This window comes from Hemicordylus capensis, chromosome 2 (genome assembly GCF_027244095.1).
Source record: "Hemicordylus capensis ecotype Gifberg chromosome 2, rHemCap1.1.pri, whole genome shotgun sequence".
Lineage (NCBI taxonomy): Eukaryota > Metazoa > Chordata > Lepidosauria > Squamata > Cordylidae > Hemicordylus > Hemicordylus capensis.
The window spans coordinates 172,570,261-172,588,570 of NC_069658.1; the positions used below are offsets into that span (position 1 = coordinate 172,570,261).

Here is an 18,310-nt window from a genome sequence, read left to right on the forward strand (position 1 = left end):
CAGCAAAAACATTCAGATATTTATTTTAAAAAGCAATGAGCATGTGGAGTACACAGTTAACAATCAATGGCGAGACACTTGGACAGGTTAGCATTAGAAGAAGCATTTTCCAAGGGGACTCACTATCCCCTCTGTTGTTTGTAATCGCCATGACCCCACTTTCACAAATACTAAACAAAACAGGCCTCGGATACCAAACATCTAAAACATCAAGTAAAATCAACCATCTGCTGTACATGGATGATCTGAAGTTGTATGGAAAGTCCCAGTCAGAAATTGAATCACTGCTAAACACTGTCCGTATATTCAGTAGCAATATAGCAATGGAGTTTGGACTAGACAAGTGTGCTGCATTAATAATGAACAGAGGGAAAATAAGAAAAACAGTAGGAATAGAACTGCCCAATGGAAGCAAGATCAAGAACCTGGAAGAGAAAGAACATTACAAACACTTGGGCATTCTCCAGGCTGATAACATCGCACACACTGATTGGAAGTAAATACATCAGGAAAGTTAGGAAAATCCTAAAGTTGAAACTCAATGGCGGGAACACCATACAAGCCTGGGCTATACCTGTTATCAGATACACTGCAGGAATAATAGACTGGACCCAGGCAGAGCTAGAGACGCTAGATCGTAAGACCAGGAAAATAATGAGCATCAATCATGCTCTGCACCCCCTGCAGTGATGTAGATAGGCTATACCTCCCTCGCAGCTCAGGTGGAAGAGGAATGCTGCAAGTCCATCAAACAGTAGGAGGAAGAGAAAAGAGGCCCTGAAGAATATATAAAGGACAGTGAAAAAGATGCCCTTCAAATGTTCAATAACGCGAAAATATTCAACACCAATGAAAAAAAGCAGGCCTACAAGAAAGAACAAGTCAAGAACCGAGCAGAAAAATGGAAAAGGAGGTCCCTGCATGGTCAATATTTGCACAATATAAGTGGAAAATCAGACATCACCAAGACCTGGCAATGGCTTAAGAATGGCAACTTGAAGAAGAAACAGAGGGTTTAATACTGGCTGCACAAGAACAGGCACTAAGAACAAATGCAATAAGAGCAAAAGTTGAAAAATCAACAACAAACAGTAAGTGCCGCCTTTGTAAAGAAGCAGATGAAGCCGTGGACCACCTAATCAGCTGTTGTAAAAAGATCACACAGACTGACTACAAACAAAGGCATGACAAGGTAGCAGGGATGATACACTGGAACATCTGCAAAAAATACAAGCTACCTGTAGCCAAAAATTGGTGGGACCATAAAATTGAAAAAGTTGAAGAAAATGAAGATGTAAAAATGTTATGGTACTTCCGACTACAAACAGACAAACATCTGCCACACAATACACCAGATATAACTGTATTTGAGAAGAAAGAAAAACAAGTTAAAATAATCGACATAGCAATGCAGGGGATAGCAGAATAGAAGAAAAAGAAATAGAAAAAATCACAAAATACAAAGATATACAAATTGAAATTGAAAGGCTGTGGCAGAAAAAGACCAAAATAATCCCAGTGGTAATTGGCATCCTAGGTGCAATTCCAAAACAACTTGAAGAGCACCTCAACACCATAGGGGCCACAGAAATCACCACCAGCCAATTACAAAAAGCAACTTTACTGGGAACAGCCTATATTCTGCGACAATATCTATAATAATAACAGCAACAACATTGACAATAAAATTCAGCCATCCCAGGTCCTTGGGAAGGACTCGATGTCTGGATAAAACAAACCAGTCAATAACACCTGTCTGACTGTGTAAATAAATAAATTAATATAATATAATATAATAGGTCCTTGGGAAGGACTCGATGTCTGGATGAAACAAACCAGTCAATAGCACCTGTCTGACTGTGTAAACAAGAAATAATAGCAGGATATAAATGTTAAATAAATAAATAAATAAATAATAAAAAATTCCGATTCATGAGGAATTGTGACGTGGGATCAGCAGTGAAGCTGGACCCTCTAAAGGGTCTATATGCTAAAACCCTCTATATGCTAAATCATTGTAAACCGCTTAGAGAGCTCCGGCTATAGAGCGGTATATAAATGTAAGTGCTATTGCTATTGCTATTGCTAAAGGCAAGTAATAGTTGAATACTTAATTCATGAAAAGTTCAATAGGAATTTTCTTGCAAGTGAACCTCATCTCCCCTTCCTGCATCTCCTCAACAATGAATAACCTGTGTGGTGGAAGGACAGATCATATGTAAAGCAAACTTCGGCTGCCCAACATTATAGCTAGACTACAAAAGGAATGAAGACCTTTAGCAACGACTATAAGATACCAACCAGAATGGGGACCCAGTAATAGTTGAGGGGAGGAGCTGTGTCTTGAACCACTTTTATCTTCTGGGTGAAAAAGAAGAAGGCAAGTATGCCTAAAGAGGAAGGAAAAACATTTAGTTTCAGACTTTTCTGCCCAACCTTCAGCCTTAAAATTTGAAGCTGCCCCCTTTCTCAGAAACTTTTATCTCGGTCCCATCCCTATTTCAGCTAGATCTGAAAACACCTCCAATATCAACCACCTTGCCTTCCCATATTTTGGAAAACAGCTGTGAGAAAAGCCAGCAAACAAGAGTGAGAATGAGGGCACTGAGGGACACAGTTAGAGCTCTACCAGAGAGTTATTCCAACTTCAGTGCAAATTATAACAATAAATAAAATGAGAAATTGATGTGACATACAAGGATGTTGCTACATATTTTTAGTGCCATCAGGCAATCTGTAAATCAACGGTGTCTTTTCAAACTTGTATTCTAACTCGAAAAAATACAGAGTTTATTAATGGATTGCCAGAGATTGTCAGCAGATAGCATTAAGAAGATAATGCAACACCCTTGTATGTCATGTGGCTCTCTCATTTTATTTGTCATCCTAATTTGTGCAGAAGTTTTCAATATATCACTATCTGGAGGAGTCCTTAGTCCCTGTAAAGGAGAAGTTCCATTGGAGAGATTCAAACAGAGGGGTCAGAAGGAGGGACTTGTAAATAAAGCAGATTTGAGAAGAACACCTGAAAATACCACAAAGGGCTTACCGACACTTCCTACAATCAAGAGCTTGCCAAGGAAAAGAAGGAAGTCAGTGACTTTATCCAGGACAGCAACCCTGAAAGCAGAGAGAGAAACTTTCTCACTCTCCTTATAGTTGAGAATGGTCCAGCAGTATCCACAAAAGGCTTCTCTGAGTGGATTTCTGTATTTCAAAGTATGATCAAATAATGCCCACACTCCATTCTTTAGTGCAAAGTGGATCCTTCAGTCTAGGAAAATGAGACCCTCCTTGGTCAAGGTACATGTGGTAGAGGAAAAATGAGTAGTTTCAATATGATCAGAGGTGTCCACCTCCAGCCATACCTATTTTAAGCCCCCAGAACAGCAGGAATACACTTAAAGCAATAGCAGGCCCTTACCTGATTATATTCCTCATGAGTAGGAAAAATGCATTCCTTGCAGAAGTGCAGAAGTTGGTGCCATAAATGGCAATCTGGGGAGAATCACCAAATATGTCACGCAAGAAAAAGCATTAGCTGTCAAGAGTTGTTTGAGCAGCAATAGAAGCTTTTGTCCTTGTGCCTCACCCCATGTCCAAGACATGGTTACCTGGAGATGTTTTTCCAGCAACAAAAATAGCAACCAAATCATATTTGCCTAATATCATATCTGTGCTAAGAAACCTTTACATGGGCCCCCAGAATGCCAGTGGAGGCAAGGGGTGGGAGTGGCATGGCAGCAGGTGGAGATAAAGCTATGCTTTGGTTGCTCCCTTGCCTAACCTTCCCATGTATCTCCATCACACCCCAATATAAGCAGAGCTGGCTCATAAGAGGCCATCATTTACACTCTATAGATTCCAGGAAAGCTGCATGTGCCCTACCATTCTCACAAAACCAGCCCCTTTAGGAGTCCCCCCAATCTATCACATTCAAACTGTCAATCTTCCTCATCTGGGGCCACTTAAACCTTAATATCAGAGATTGGAGTTTCCTTGCAGTAATGTCACACCATGGCCAAATCTTAGCAATTTCATGTTCCTGAAGATACTAATTCTAACATCTGGTGGAGACGTGATGAATTCAGTGGGAAACTCAAATACCTCATTGATTTGGCAGTGAAAATGCACTCTTTGAAAATGGCATCTATGCGGAACAGAATCATGCACACCCACCAGCTCGTTCAGATTCAACAGCCACATTTCTAGGAAATTTTATTTCCAATTAATAATTGATGATCCCCACTTCATGTGCTGCATGAACCATGTTCCTATATGCATTTGAGACAGCAAGGCATTATACGTGTCCAGAGTGCTCCTCACCTTCCCTATCCCACTTCTCACACTACCAATGACATCTATCTCCTGGCCCCTTTATTTACCTGCCTTGTTTCCCACTTTGGAGAGATTGATTAGTAGATATGGCCTTCCCACAGTGCTGGGTGCACCAAGAAATGCCTCTCTGAAAAAATCATCTTCTCTCTAAAGCACGTTGGAGGTGAAAGCAGCAAAGTGCATTCCTGAACTTACAATACATTTTGCTTTTTCACTACCTTGCAAGTCAGTCAGCTGACATGACAGCCAGTTCTAATTTGGTGTGTCCAAATAGCCATGGGCTTCTTGCACTCATAGCTCAGTAGTGTAGCATGCAGTGGGGAGCATAAGGCAAGCAGAGATCCTTTTCCCCTTGGGCTGTATATACCACATACTCTGGTCCAGGTCAACTGTGAACTAGAGGGATTAACATGGATTGGAAGAGCCATGTTAGAAGATACCTTGACTAAGGGAAGCAGTAGCAGTTTTAAATCAGCATATCTGAGAATCTTCCATATCAGAGTTATAGCCACTACCTGGACATGTATCAAGGCTTGCCACACTAAATAAGTGTCAAAAATGAGGTATGCCCACTGCAGTGTTGGCACACTGCCACAAATGGTCAGGATAGGTGCATTAAACACTCAAGGCCTCTTTAAAAGACCTAAACTATGACTGAAGAATCTAAAAGAAAACAGTATCTCCTGCTAAGGGCAGGGCAAATGGACTTGGAAAGAAGTCCCCATTTGTTCTGAGCATCTACATGATTAATTCTTTGGGTGACTGTGAAAGTTGGTTTTCTCACCATAATGTATGCATTCCTGTTCAAAAACTTGATGAACTTCTCCAGGCACCAGAAGCAGCACTTGAGACACATCAAGAGGAACTTGGCAAATTTATTCTCGGCAGCTAATGAGAAAAGAGCAACATAAGACAGGAGGTTGTTTTGTTTGTTTTCTCTTTGTGTCTGGCTGAGAAGAGCCTCATTTGCAAGGCTATTCATACACACATAATTTCTGAATCAATTTTAGAATCAGGATTTCAATTCTTGAGAATCTCAGTTTTCATTCCAACAAAAAGGATATGTTTCTAGTTCTCCTGGTTCTGAATTAGAACATACAAAACTATCATCTTGTTTCAAAGCTCAGTGGGAGCATCCCCCAACATTCAACCCAGGGGAGAAATTATTGCTTGCTCAATACTCTGTGCATTCACCAAAACTGCTAAATCAAAACTAGAACGTTTTGCACAAAAAAGCAGGGGAAGGGGAATGATTTCTGCCTATCCTCTTCCTTTGCTGCTCCCAATGTCCCAAAATATGTATCTGAAGGTTCCCAACCCTCAGGGACATATTCTCAGGGGGCAAGATGGGGAGAGGAGAGCTGGTCTTGTGGTAGCAAGCACGACTTGTCCCCTTAGCTAAGCAGGGTCCGCCCTGGTTGCACGTGAATGGGAGACTTGACGTGTGAGCACTGTAAGATATTCCCCTCAGGGGATGGAGCCACTCGGGGAAGAGCAGAAGGTTCAAAGTTCCCTCCCTGGCATCTCCAACATTGGGGAAGCCGCTGCCAGTCTGTGTAGAGAATACTGAGCTAGATGGGCCAATGCTCTGACTCAGTATATGGCAGCTTCCTAGGTTCCTAAGACAGGCAGCAGAAGGAAGTTAGAAGCCCAGCAGAGAGGGAAAGGGAGAGTCCATCTACCTCCCACCCAGTGCTGCCTGGAGTGAGAGACCAGGTGAGTGCTGGGGTTCCTTCTGCTGTTGCCTGCATACTTTTGCTTCCCCTGTGGGGCTGCAGCCTCAGGTTAACATCTGCTGGAAGTGGGGGCAGGATTGGGACCAGCCCCTGAGTGTCTCAGCTGTTCCTCGGGTCACCTGCTCAGTTTTGGGCTTTATAGGAAGGCTCCTTGTGGTGGTGGAGGGGGAGCCACCAAAGGGGCAACACCAAAGGGGGTCGCCACTTCGGGGGATGAGGGTGAGGGCTTCTGTTTAATTAGTTTTAAGCTGTTTAGACTTGGGTTGAAGTTGCTGTAATGTGTTTGGGTTCATCTGGAAATGGGGGGACAGGGGGCACCTTCGTTGACTATGAGGCAGCTATCCCGGTGGTCGTGGGGAATAGAAGAAGTAACATTGGCAGTTCAGCAGGCTGTTCCAGGGGAAGGGTAGTCAGAAATTTAATAGCTGTCTCTCCCCCTTCTGGCTGTCCTGCCAGCTCTTTGACCTCGGGGAGCACTTCCAACAACCCACATAGCCTATCCCTGCTCCTCTGTAATGCCAGGTCGGTCCAAAATAAATATGAACTCATCCATGATTTGATCATGGATGAAGGGGCCGACTTGGTATGTATTACTGAGACTTGGTTGGGGGACCCTAGTGGTCCAGTTTGGTCCCAGCTTCTCCCTCCAGGATATTCTGTAGAGCAGCAGGTGAGGGGATGTGGGCGGGGACGTGGAATGGCTGTGGTCTATAAGGATAACATCTTCCTTACCAGGGTCCCTGTTAGGGTGTCAGACCATATTGAATGTGTGTACTTGAGTTTGGGGACCAGGGACAAATTGGGACTTCTGTTTGTGTACCGATCACCCCGCTGCCCAGAGGAATCCCTTACTGAGCTCACGGACTTGGTCGTGGAACTCACGTTGGAGTCTCCCAGACTTTTGGGGCTGGGGGACTTCAATGTTTATTTCGGGACCAATCTGTCTGGGGTAGGAGTTAGCGGCCATGACAACTATGGGACTATCCCAAGTGGTCTCTGGACCGACACATATAGCAGGTCACACGCTTGATTTGGTATTTTACTCTTATCAGGATGGTGTTCCGTGGGTGGGGACTCTTGTGATTTCCCCATTGTCATGGACGGACCACTATTTAGTTAAGGTTGGAATGACAACCACTTCCCACCTCCGCAGGGGCGAGAGGCCCATTAAAATGGTCCGCCCGAAGAGGTTATTGGATCCAGTAAGATTCCAAAAAGCCTTGGAGGAATTTAATATTGGTTTTGCTGGTGATCCTGTTAATGCCCTGGTTGAGAATTGGAACAACTTGCTCACCAGGGCAGTAGACACAATTTCTCCCAAGCGTCCCCTCCGACCCGCTTCAAATTTGGCCCCTTGGTATACAGAAGACCTACAGGGGCTGAAGCGGCAAGGTAGGCGACTGGAGTGCAAGTGGAGGAAGACTTGACTCAAATCTGACAGATTGCGACATAGAGCACATCTAAAGATCTATGCTCAGGCAATACATGCAGCAAAGAGGCGGTTCTTTTCTGCCCATATTGCCTCTGCAAGTTCACGTCCAGCGGAGTTGTTTAGGATTGCAAGGGGACTAGTATCTTGCCCCACTCCCTTGAACCAGAATTTGGAGTCATCAGTTACTCGTTCTGATATGTTTAAAGAGTTTTTAACAGATAAAATCTCTCGGATTCGGGGCAACCTAGACGGAGACTCCACAATTAATTTGATGTCTGAGCTGGAGGTGCCCAACGATTCCCCTTATGCAATTCGACTGGATCAGTTTCAGTTTGTGACTCCTGAGGATGTGGACAAGCTGCTTGGATCGGTGAGGCCTACCACTTGTTCTCTTGATCCTTGTCCAACGTGGCTTGTTCTATGTAGCAGGGAGGCTGTTATAGGTGGCCTGGTAGAAATCATAAATGCTTCTCTGAGGGAGGGCAGGATGCCTCCTTGTCTTAAGGAGTCAATCATTAGACCTCTTCTAAAGAAGCCTGCATTAGATCCCTCAGAGTAGAGCAATTATAGGCCTGTTTCCAACCTCCCATGGCTGGGCAAGGTAATTGAGAGGGTGGTGGCCTCTCAGCTCCAGGCGGTCTTGGAGGAAACTGATTATCTAGACCCATTTCAAACTGGTTTTCGGGTGGGCTATGGGGTGGAGACTGCCTTGGTCAGCCTGATGGATGATCTCCAAGTGGCAATTGACAGAGGAAGTGTGACTCTTGGTCCTTTTGGACCTCTCGGTGGCTTTCAATACTATCGATCATAGTATCCTTCTGGAACATCTGAGGGTGTTGGGGGTGGGAGGCACTGTTTTACAGTGGTTCCGCTCCTACCTCTCAGAAAGATTCCAGATGGTGTCGATTGGAGACTGTTGCTCTTCGAAATCTGAGCTTAAATATGGTGTCCCTCAAGGCTCCGTACTTTCTCCAATGCTTTTTAACATCTACATGAAACTGCTGGGAGAGATCATCAAGGGATTTGGAGATGTGTTTCACCAGTACACTGATGACACCCAGATCTACTTCTCCATGTCAACTTCTTCAGGAGCTTGCTTATCCTTCCTAAATGCCTGCCTGGAAGCAGTAATGGGCTGGATGAGGGAGAATAAACTGAAGCTGAATCCAGATAAGACGGAGATAGTTACTGTGCGGGGTCAGAACTCTAGAGACGATTTTGATCTGCCTGTTCTAGATGGGGTCACACTTCCCCAAAAGGAACAGGTTCACAGTCTAGGAGTACTTCTGGATTCACACCTCTCCCTGGTTTCTCAGGCTGAGGTGGTGGCCAGGGGTGCTTTCTATCAGCTCCGGCTGATACGCCAGCTGCGCCCGTTTCTTGAGATCAACAACCTCAAAACAGTGGTACATCTGTTGGTAACCTTCGAAGGAGGTTTCGAAGAGCAACAGACTGGACTTTTGTAATGCGCTCTACGTGGGGCTGCCTTTGTACGTAGTCTGGAAACTTCAGTTGGTTCGGAATGCGGCAACCAGGTTGGTCTCTGGGTCATCTCGGAGAGACCATGTTACTCCTCTACTGATGGAGTTACACTGGCTGCCAATAGATTTCCAGACAAAATACAAAGTGCTAGTTATAACAAAGCCCCTATAACAAAGCCCTAAATGGCTTAGGCCCTAAGTATTTAAGAGAGCGTCTTCTTCATTACAAGCCCCACCGCCCATTGAGGTTGAGGAGGTCCATCTCCAGTTACCACCAACTCGTTTGGTGGCTACACAGAGACGGGCCTTCTCAGTCACTGCCCCAGGATTGTGGAATGCGCTCCCTGCTGAGATACGATCCTCCCCATCTCTGGCAATTTTCAAAAAACACCTGAAAACCCAGATCTTTTCGCCCAAGCTTCCTCAGCTTCCTAATATTTTTGGGTTTTAACCTCTGGTTTATTTTTAAATAGTTTTTGTATATGTTTTTAACTGGTTTTATGTTATTGTAAACCGCCCAGAGACTAAAGTTTGGGGCGGTGTACAAATTAGATAGATAGATAGATAGATAGATAGATAGATAGATAGATAGATAGATAAAGTGAGACTGGCAAAAACCACCCTTTCCCTCTTGCACGTGCAAAATGTGTGCAAAGTAAGTATATCACCTACTGACTGCACAACAGAGATCTGGGGTAGTTGCAAAAGAAACACCTGCAGAAACAATCACTGATTTGCAGAGTTCATTTTCTTGGCACAATTTTGATTCTATTTGGAAAGACTTATAAGCCAGAAGCTGTGTCACTTGGGCCAGCCATGACCTTCAGCAACAACACAGGATTTAAAAAGAATAAAAGATGGGAGGCTCAAAGGTCCAAAAGGAGACCCCAAAATGGCATGTCTAGGTAATGAAGAGTTTTGGAACCAGATGTTCCGATACACTGGGCAAAATTACTTCATGCCCCCTTATCCTGCCAACTCCAGTGAGGCAGCCCAAGAGAAGAGGCCAACCAACTCCTTTAATATTCTCCCCACACTAAGACCTCCCCTATTTGGTACCTTTTAGCCTATGATCCAAGTACTCCAGAATTACTCGAATGATCTGTACAATAGCAAGAATCAGAGACCCAAAAGCCAGAGAGCCAGTGTGATACCTGCCAGGGGAGAAAAAACGCAGAAACAGAGAACTTGCATGAGTAGAAGTCCCAAAGCATGTGTGACCTTTTCATTGGAGAAGAGCTCCCTTTCTGTGTCAGTCTTTGTGGCAGGGGTGCCTGCTAGTCCAACCATTAGGCACACTGACCTGAGTTCCATTTGAGCCTCCATTCTGAGCCCCACCTGGGCTATGCAGCTGGCACTTAAAGGATGCCGCTTGTAACTCTTCCATCCCAGCTGGCTTTAATTATTCAAATGCCCCCTTTGCCCTGAGCATGACCCCTCCTGGGAGGAAAATACTCAAGCGCCTCGAGTCATGCAACCCTATTAAGCACCGACTTGAACATCTTCACTTGTCCCTTTGGCCTTCTCAACCCTATAGCTCATGTGAATTAATCCATATTGAAGTACAATGATTCAGATAAAGATGTAAACAAGGCTTTGGTCTCTGAATAATCATGCTTAAGACACAATTGTGCAAAACTGTATTTAAGCTGTGCCTTAGGTTCTTGAAAACTGGAGCTCCTTTCTCTGTTGTAAGGGCTGGATGCTGTGCTGTTCCTCTGATCAAGACACCCCACCTGGTCCACTGTACTCTCTCCAAGAGTATGGAGACTGCTGGGTCTTAAGGGCTACAAGTTGCATCTCTTCCCCTTCTCCCTGGTCCCCTTACCTGAGTGCTCGCCCGAAGGAAGAGAAGAGGGGAAATGCTGGCATATCATCAGGTTTCGTAAAGGCCCAATAATAGGAAGCAAAGGCCCCAGCCAGTGTGACCTGGCCCAAGGCAATGACAAAGTTGGCCAGCCAGAAGAACATGAAGGCATTGTAGATCTGGAAGATTATGAGGTATTTGTGGTAGGCGGTCTCACCACCATAGAAGGCAAAGAGGCAACGGGCATCTGGGCACTGCTTGGTGACACTGGAAGTATTGAAGTTCTATAAAAAATAAGAATTGGAAACTCTCATAACAGTAGTAGCAGCATCCAGACATTTTCACCTCAGAAATGGACCTAGGCACCTTTCCCTTGGCAGAAGAGGGAATAAAGCTACCAGGTTGTGAAGACAGAGAATCCTAGTAGCACTGTTCTTAACACACAGACCTCCTCTGGCAAAAGTGGAGAGCAGAAAGTACCTACCCACATCACCTAGCCAGCCTTTTGCCTTGAAAAGCCATTTTAAAGAGCATGAAATTAGGAATCTAATGTCCACCTACCATGCTAAGTGGTGTATGAAAGAAAAAGTGATGGCTCAGTATTTTAGAGGTGGAGCATGGCTAGGAACATAATCATACAATTCTCAAGTTGGTTGTCATCTTAGGTTCCAGATGCATAACAGCAGCCATGCTGTATCAGGCCTACCTAGTCCAGCAACCTGTTTCACACAGTGGCCCACCAGATGCTTCTAGGGAGCCTAGAGGTAAGAACTGAGGGCATGCCCTCTCTCCTGCTGTTGCGCCCCTGCAACTGGTACTCAGAGGCATCCTGCCTCTTAAGCTGGAGATGGCCTGTAGCCTTCAGACTAGTAGCCATCAATAGACTTGTCCTCCATGAATTTATCTAAGCCCTTCTTAAAGCCATCCAGGCTGGTGGCTGTCACCACATCTTGTGGCAGAGAAAAAGTACTTCCTTTTCTTGGTCCTACATTTCTTGGCAATCGATTTCATGGGATGACCCCTGGTACTAGTGTTATGAGAGTAGGGAGAGAAAGAAAAATTATCTGTCCATTCTCTCCACACCATCCATATATTTATAGACCTCTGTAATGTAAAATAAAATAAAATAAATAATAAATAAATAATATCTCCACTCAGTCGTATTTTTTCTAAACTAAAAGGCCCCAGGTGTTACAGTCTTGCCTTGAAAAGAAGATGCTCTAGGCCCCTGATCATCTTGGTAGCCCTCTTCTGCACTTTTTCCAGTTATATAATGTCCTTTTTGAAGTATGGTGACCAGAACTGTACACAGTACTCCAAATGGGGCCACGCTATAGATTTATATAAGGGCATTATGAAATTAGCAGTTCTATTTTCAATCCCCTTTCTAATTACTCTAAGCATGGAATTGCCCTTTTTCACAGCTGCCACACACTGAATCAACACTTTCAATGAGCTGTCCACCACAAGCCCAAAATCCCAATCCTGGTCAGTCACTGACAGCTCAGATCCCATCAGCGTATATGTGAAGTTGGGTTTTTTTTGCCCCAATATGCAACATTTTGTACTTGCTAACATTGAACCTCATTGGCCATTTTTTTGCCTACTCCCCAGTTTGGAGATATTCTTTTAGAGCTCCTCACAATCCATTTTGTATTTCACCACCCTAATTTGTTGTCATCTGCAAACTTGGCCTCCCTATTTGTATTTTAAATTGTTTTAAGATTATTTTAATGTTTACAACATAAAACCGCTCAGAGATAGAATATAAATTTGTAAGACAGAAAGACAGATAAATAAAAGTCAAGAAAAGAGACCAACTAGAGGAGGTGCCTTTAAGTGACTCTTATAGGTCTTTATTTCAAGGATCAATATCTAAATAAGTTACCCAGGACCTAAGCTGTTTACAGCTTTATAGATTTTAACCAGCACCTTGTATTTTGCCCAGAAACTGGAGCCAGTGCATCTCTTTGAGTATAGGAGCAATATGGTCTCTCCGAGATGACCCCCAACCTGGCTGCCGCATTCTGTACCAATTGCAGTTTCCGGTCTACATACAAAAGTTGCCCCACTGACAACACATGAACATCAAGCCACCCTTAAAGCTCCCCAAGTGCCGCCGCCACATGCCTCCATGATCTTCCAGAGGAAGGGAGTACAAGTGTACCTCCCCTCAAAAGCCCACCTTCCAATGGCAGAGATCATAGGATGACTCAGGGGAGGTGCTTGGGTCAAACTCTTCAGGGCAGCCACCACAGGACCCTCAGGACACTCCTGTCACATGCTTCCCATAGCTCACCCCAAAAAGAGGCAGACCACTGCATTCAGCTGTTGCTTCTCAAGATTTTGACCATTAATCAATAAATTTAAGTTCCATTTGTGACTATTTTAGATGGTTCCTCACCTCTGGGTCGCAGGTAATCCCAGCATAAGTGCACTGAGTCTCGTTAAACACTTTGTAGACTGCTTCATTAGATGTAGACAAGAAACTGGAAGCAGTCAAGGGACTCAGCTTTGTAGAAACTTGTACAGCCCATTCCTGCCTGAGAAGCAGGCAGTTTGCGGGCATTCCCATTCCCACTCCCACCCCCACCCCCATGACCCACTTGTCTGAGAAAGAGAGAGAGAAATACTGAAGAAGGATACACAGCCGTGCTGGCCCAGTAAGCAATGCAGAGACACACCAGGAAGAACGTGCAGAGGGGAAACAGCAGGGATGTCATGATGTAACCAATGGCCCTGTCAAGGAGATGGGGTGGGGGAGAGAAAACAGGAAAGAGAGAGTGCACACGTTAGTTAGTCCGAAGACCTCATCTTATCCAGCTACAGCAAAGCACTCCTCCTAGACCCATTATGGATTGGACTCCTGCCACACATAGAATAATTATCAGATTCCACTCCACTTTGTACATTGTATCTAATCTCATACTTCTGCTGCACACAGCTATTCCATAATTCCTTTCAAATGAAAGAGTGAGAGAGAGAATGAATAGGTAGTGATGTGCGAATTGGCTCAAGGTCAAGCCAGTTTGCCATCAAACCAGGCCGGCTCAAGGGCTTGCCTTTGAACCGGTCCAGTCCCAGTTCAGCTCGACCTCGATCTGAACTCCTCCCAGCTAGCTTGAGGATTGTAAGCTTAATTTTTTTAAAAAATAACTTTTTACACTCACCACCAGGTCCTGGTCGACAGCCACGGTGGGGTCTTTGTCATCTCCCCCTCCCCTCACCGGCCTTCTCCCATTCTAAAAAGGGCTGGTTCGGCCCATTTGGGGGCCATTTTGGCCCTTCCTCCGGTGGTGGTGGCCAATTTGGAGGCCACTGCGTATGCCCAATGGGCCTCTGCATGGCTGTGCCCCCACGGCCGCCACCAATCCAGACTCGGCTGAAAGTGTAAAAAGTTGTATTTTTGTTTTTTGTTTTAAATGTAAACTTACAACCCCTGAATGGCTCGAATTTGAGCCGAGCCGGAGGTATGTTTGGAGGCCCCAAACCAAACATACCCAGTTAGGTTTGAGTCTGGTCCAGACTTGAACTGAACCGGGCAAGCCAGTTTTGTGCACACCCCTAAGAGAAAGAATGTTATCTTTGAGATGGACAGTCCAGTCAGGGGGTTATGACAACTCGCTATGGCCAACTCGCTGCAGGGAACAACACAACTCTCCCCACCCCAACAAGCCCATCCTGTCACTTTGGCTTTCGATCCGGAGAGAACAAGCGGGAGGGAAGCGAGAGGAAGCTAAATTTCCACCTACCACCCACCAAAGCATATCTTTCATGTTCTGCAGTGGAAGGAAGAATCTCTCTGCATTCCTATTGTGGGGTTGTGCCTCATGAGAAGTGAAATGTCGGGTGCGAATCCTGCACCAGAGCTTTAGAGCAGGCGAGTTGCCATTTTCCTCCTCATATTGCCCCTTTGCGGGTCTCCCCAAAGCAGAAGCAGACCTTCCTGCTGAGTTCTCTTATTAAAGCAAACACCTCTCGTGTATCCCAGGGATATTAATAGATCCCAATGTATCTGGATTTCCTCCACAGATGGATACTTTGTATTTATACCTCATGCTTTGCTTTCTATTTTCCAGAAACTCCAGCGCTCTACCTACATCTGGACTTGCTTCCAGAGGGTAGTGTGCCCTTTGGGCCAAGCTTTGGAAGTTACTAGGCCATTTTCCAATGTGATGCCTTTTTATTAGAATGGCTCAACATTTCCTGAGATTTTATATAGAACACAGCCTCTTGTTGGGACACTGTGGGGTTTCAGAAAAACCAGACAATTGTCAAAACATGCTTGTATTTGGTGTGGTGTTAGACTGTCCCTCACTACTGAAATGTCAGTCAATGTTGCCCAGTCAGTTTCCACCTACCACCCACCAAAGCATGTCTTTCACATTCTGCAGTGGAAGGAAGAATCTCTCTGCATTCCTACCTGTGGAGTTGTGCCTCATGAGAAGTGAAATGTCAGGTGGGGAGGATATGCAATATTCGAATATGCTGTGAGATAATATGATGATTACATTATCCAGGTAGAAGAGAACATGGTAGGCTGTCTCCTCTGTTTCCTCCACCAATGTGAAATCTGTTCAGCAGAACACTGAGTGCCGAGGATCGGACCAACAACCATGCCAAAGCTGCTCATCGTCAACTCCGAGCCAAACTTGGAATGTGCCATTCTACGATCTGGACGTACATTGATTGGCTCAGAAAGGTACAGAAGGGCAGAGACGTCTATTATGAACAGCTCGTTTCAGGCCACAGTCTTCCAGTCAAGTTGAAGAAATACCGCAAAGCAGATGAGCATATTTCAAAGATTGTGTCAGATTATGGCAATAGAAGCCACATAGAATACTTGCGTGCCATAGCAAACAATTATCAAATAGCTTAATAAACTTTTTTATATTTTACTATTGCATTTTTGTCACTTCTCCAGAGGAGGAAAATGGCAGCTCGCCTGCTCTAAAGCTCTGGTGCAGGCTTCGCACATGACATTTCACTTCTCATGAGGCACAACTCCACAGGTAGGAATGCAGAGAGATTCTTCCTTCCACTGCAGAATATAAAAGATATGCTTTGGTGGGTGGTAGGTGGAAATTTAGCTTCCTCTCACCTCCCTCCCGCTTGTCCCCTCCGGATCGAAAGCCAAAGTGACAGGAAGGACTTGCAGGGGGGAGTTGCGTTGTTCCCTGCTGCGAGTTGTCCCTGTGGCGAGTTGGTCACATCCAACTGATTGGCGGCGAATTGGTCCATTCCCCCAGCCAGCTATTCCTAGATGGGAAGAGAGAAGTAGTTCCTCTGAATTCTAGAGTTGTTCTCATTGCCTCTTTGACCACCTGGATTTTCCAGCCGCAGCAGAATCAGGTGGAACAGCAAACCTCCTCTGGGAAACTGCAACTCTTGGAAGGATGGAGTGGGATTGTATCATTCTTACAAGGGGATCCATTCGGCACATTCCATGTCAGCCTCACCTGCTGGCTTCCTTGATCAATGCAATAGCAATGAGGATCCTCTTGCGCAAGAAAATGAGCAAAAGGATGATGATAACTTCCACAATGCACAAGATGATCACTGTGGACAAAAAAAAAGGAAGGGAGGTGAGGTGAGAAAGAATTCTGAAGAAAGTGAGCTGTACCATGAGCCCCTCACTACTCTGGTTCCACCAAGAAAACCCCCAAATGAGTGTTGCTCAAAGATGCTAGGAGCAACTCACAGCCTGTGTCTATATGGAGGCCTGAGGAGATTCTGGCATTTTAACTTTATGTAAAAGGAGGAGGATCTTCCTCCTCCTGGCATTTTAACTTTACACAGGAAGGCTTGATAACAAAACACCAAGGGTCACAAGGGTGAAACAGAGCAGGGCTTACTGAAAGCCAGCCAGGTTTGCTTCAGGTGGAGATAGACACGGAGATCTGTCTGGAACCCAAGGTCCTTCAGAGAGACGTCGGACCCAGCTTGTCCTTTCAGATAGGCATATTCCATGTAGCAATGAAAGATTCCTGCAAAGTGGAGGCAGCAGAGTGACAGAGAAAACTACCATCAACATTCTTGGCTCACTACCCACACCCAATATACTTAATGGCTGGAAGCTACCAAGTTCAGATCACAGTCCAAAACTTGCGAATAGGAATGTTTATGCTCCATAGACCCAAGTTCAGAAACACTGACCATAGCAAAGGCTTTGGGTGGGGATGTCAAAACTGCAGCCCTCCAGCTGGATTTGGCCTACAACTCCCATCATCCCTACTCACAGTGACCAGTAGACAGGGATGATGGGAGTCGTAGGTCAACAACAGCTGAAGGGCTGCAGTTTGACACCCCTGGCTTAGAGGGTAGCAGCACCACACTACTCAGCTCATTTTATCTAAGCTTTGATTTGATTTTGGATACAAAGGGCTGGCTTTTGGTGGTAGGACTGAGGGCTGGGACAGCTCACATTTGTTTTAGTGAATATATGTGGCTGGTAATGAGATTGCCTATCTTGCTAAGTTATGTTGGCTGAAATGTGTCTAGGCTTATCTGAAGATGGAGAAATGAGGGTGTGGGTTCTCAGTTAGGGGCAATTATTTCAGTGGTGGTGGGGAAGAGAAGAAAAGGCATTGGGAGGTCAGCAGGCCATTACAGGGGAAGGGAAATCAGAAACCTAATAGTTGTTTCCCCTTCCAGCTGCCCTGTCAGCAATTTGACTGGGTAACAGTACCACCCATCCACGCACCCACAAAACCTCAACTTGTTTCTCTGCAATGCCAGGTCAGTCCAAAATATATCAGAAATTATCCATGATTTGATTGTGGATGAGGGTGCCAATCTGCTATGAATTACAGATACATGGTTGGGGGAGGCTGGTGGCCCAGTCTGGCCCCAGCTTCTTCTACAGGGTACTCTGTTGTGGAGCAAGTGAGAGGATGTGTCTATAAAGATATCTCCCTTATCAGGATCCCTGTTATTGAACCTGCCTATACTGATTGTGTGTACACATGTCTTGGGACTAGGGATAGATTGGGACTTCTGCTGGGTTACTGATCACCCCACTGCCCAACAGACTCCCTAACCAAGCTGACAGATTTGTGGCGCAGCTGGTGTTGGGAGTCACCCAGGAGAATGGGGTGTGTGTGTGACTTCAGTGTTTACTCGGGACCACGTTGTCAGGGGCAGTCCAGGAATTCATAATGGCCATGATAACTATGCACCTTTCCCCAGTAGTTTCGGGTCCAACACATGTTGGTGGTCACACTAGATTTGGTCGTTTGTTGTTCTTTTTAAAAAAACATATACTACTGTTTTTATTTCTGTCTTATGCTACTGTTTTATTATAAATCATTTTTGTTTATTGAGAAATAAAAATAGCATGTATACATCTCTTGAGCTTCCAGAAATTATCAGTAACAATCCAATTATAAGCAACAATCCAAGATTCAACTTTCCTCCCTTGCCAACTGTCTCCCTCACATCAGATATTGCAGAGATAGAAAAACAACAAATTAGTCAATCAATCAAGAAAAACCAAATCTTGGGTGAGGATTTTGGC

The 18,310-nt window shown here is 44.9% G+C and overlaps 1 protein-coding gene across 3 annotated transcripts in view; it reads right to left on the reverse strand.

Moving 5' to 3' along the window:
* The window catches only part of SLC44A2 (solute carrier family 44 member 2), a 98,256-nt gene that overhangs the window by 12,518 nt on the left and 67,428 nt on the right, over positions 1 to 18,310 (reverse strand). For all 3 annotated transcript variants that reach the window (XM_053297530.1, XM_053297529.1, XM_053297531.1), the window contains exons 11-20: positions 16,650 to 16,781; positions 16,254 to 16,353; positions 13,441 to 13,533; positions 13,199 to 13,283; positions 10,816 to 11,078; positions 10,047 to 10,141; positions 5,123 to 5,226; positions 3,425 to 3,498; positions 3,050 to 3,120; positions 2,302 to 2,390 (exon numbers count right to left, since the gene is read on the reverse strand). In XM_053297530.1, the coding sequence (XP_053153505.1) occupies positions 2,302 to 2,390; positions 3,050 to 3,120; positions 3,425 to 3,498; positions 5,123 to 5,226; positions 10,047 to 10,141; positions 10,816 to 11,078; positions 13,199 to 13,283; positions 13,441 to 13,533; positions 16,254 to 16,353; positions 16,650 to 16,781 (1,106 nt within the window). The remainder of the gene's footprint in view (positions 1 to 2,301; positions 2,391 to 3,049; positions 3,121 to 3,424; positions 3,499 to 5,122; positions 5,227 to 10,046; positions 10,142 to 10,815; positions 11,079 to 13,198; positions 13,284 to 13,440; positions 13,534 to 16,253; positions 16,354 to 16,649; positions 16,782 to 18,310) is intronic.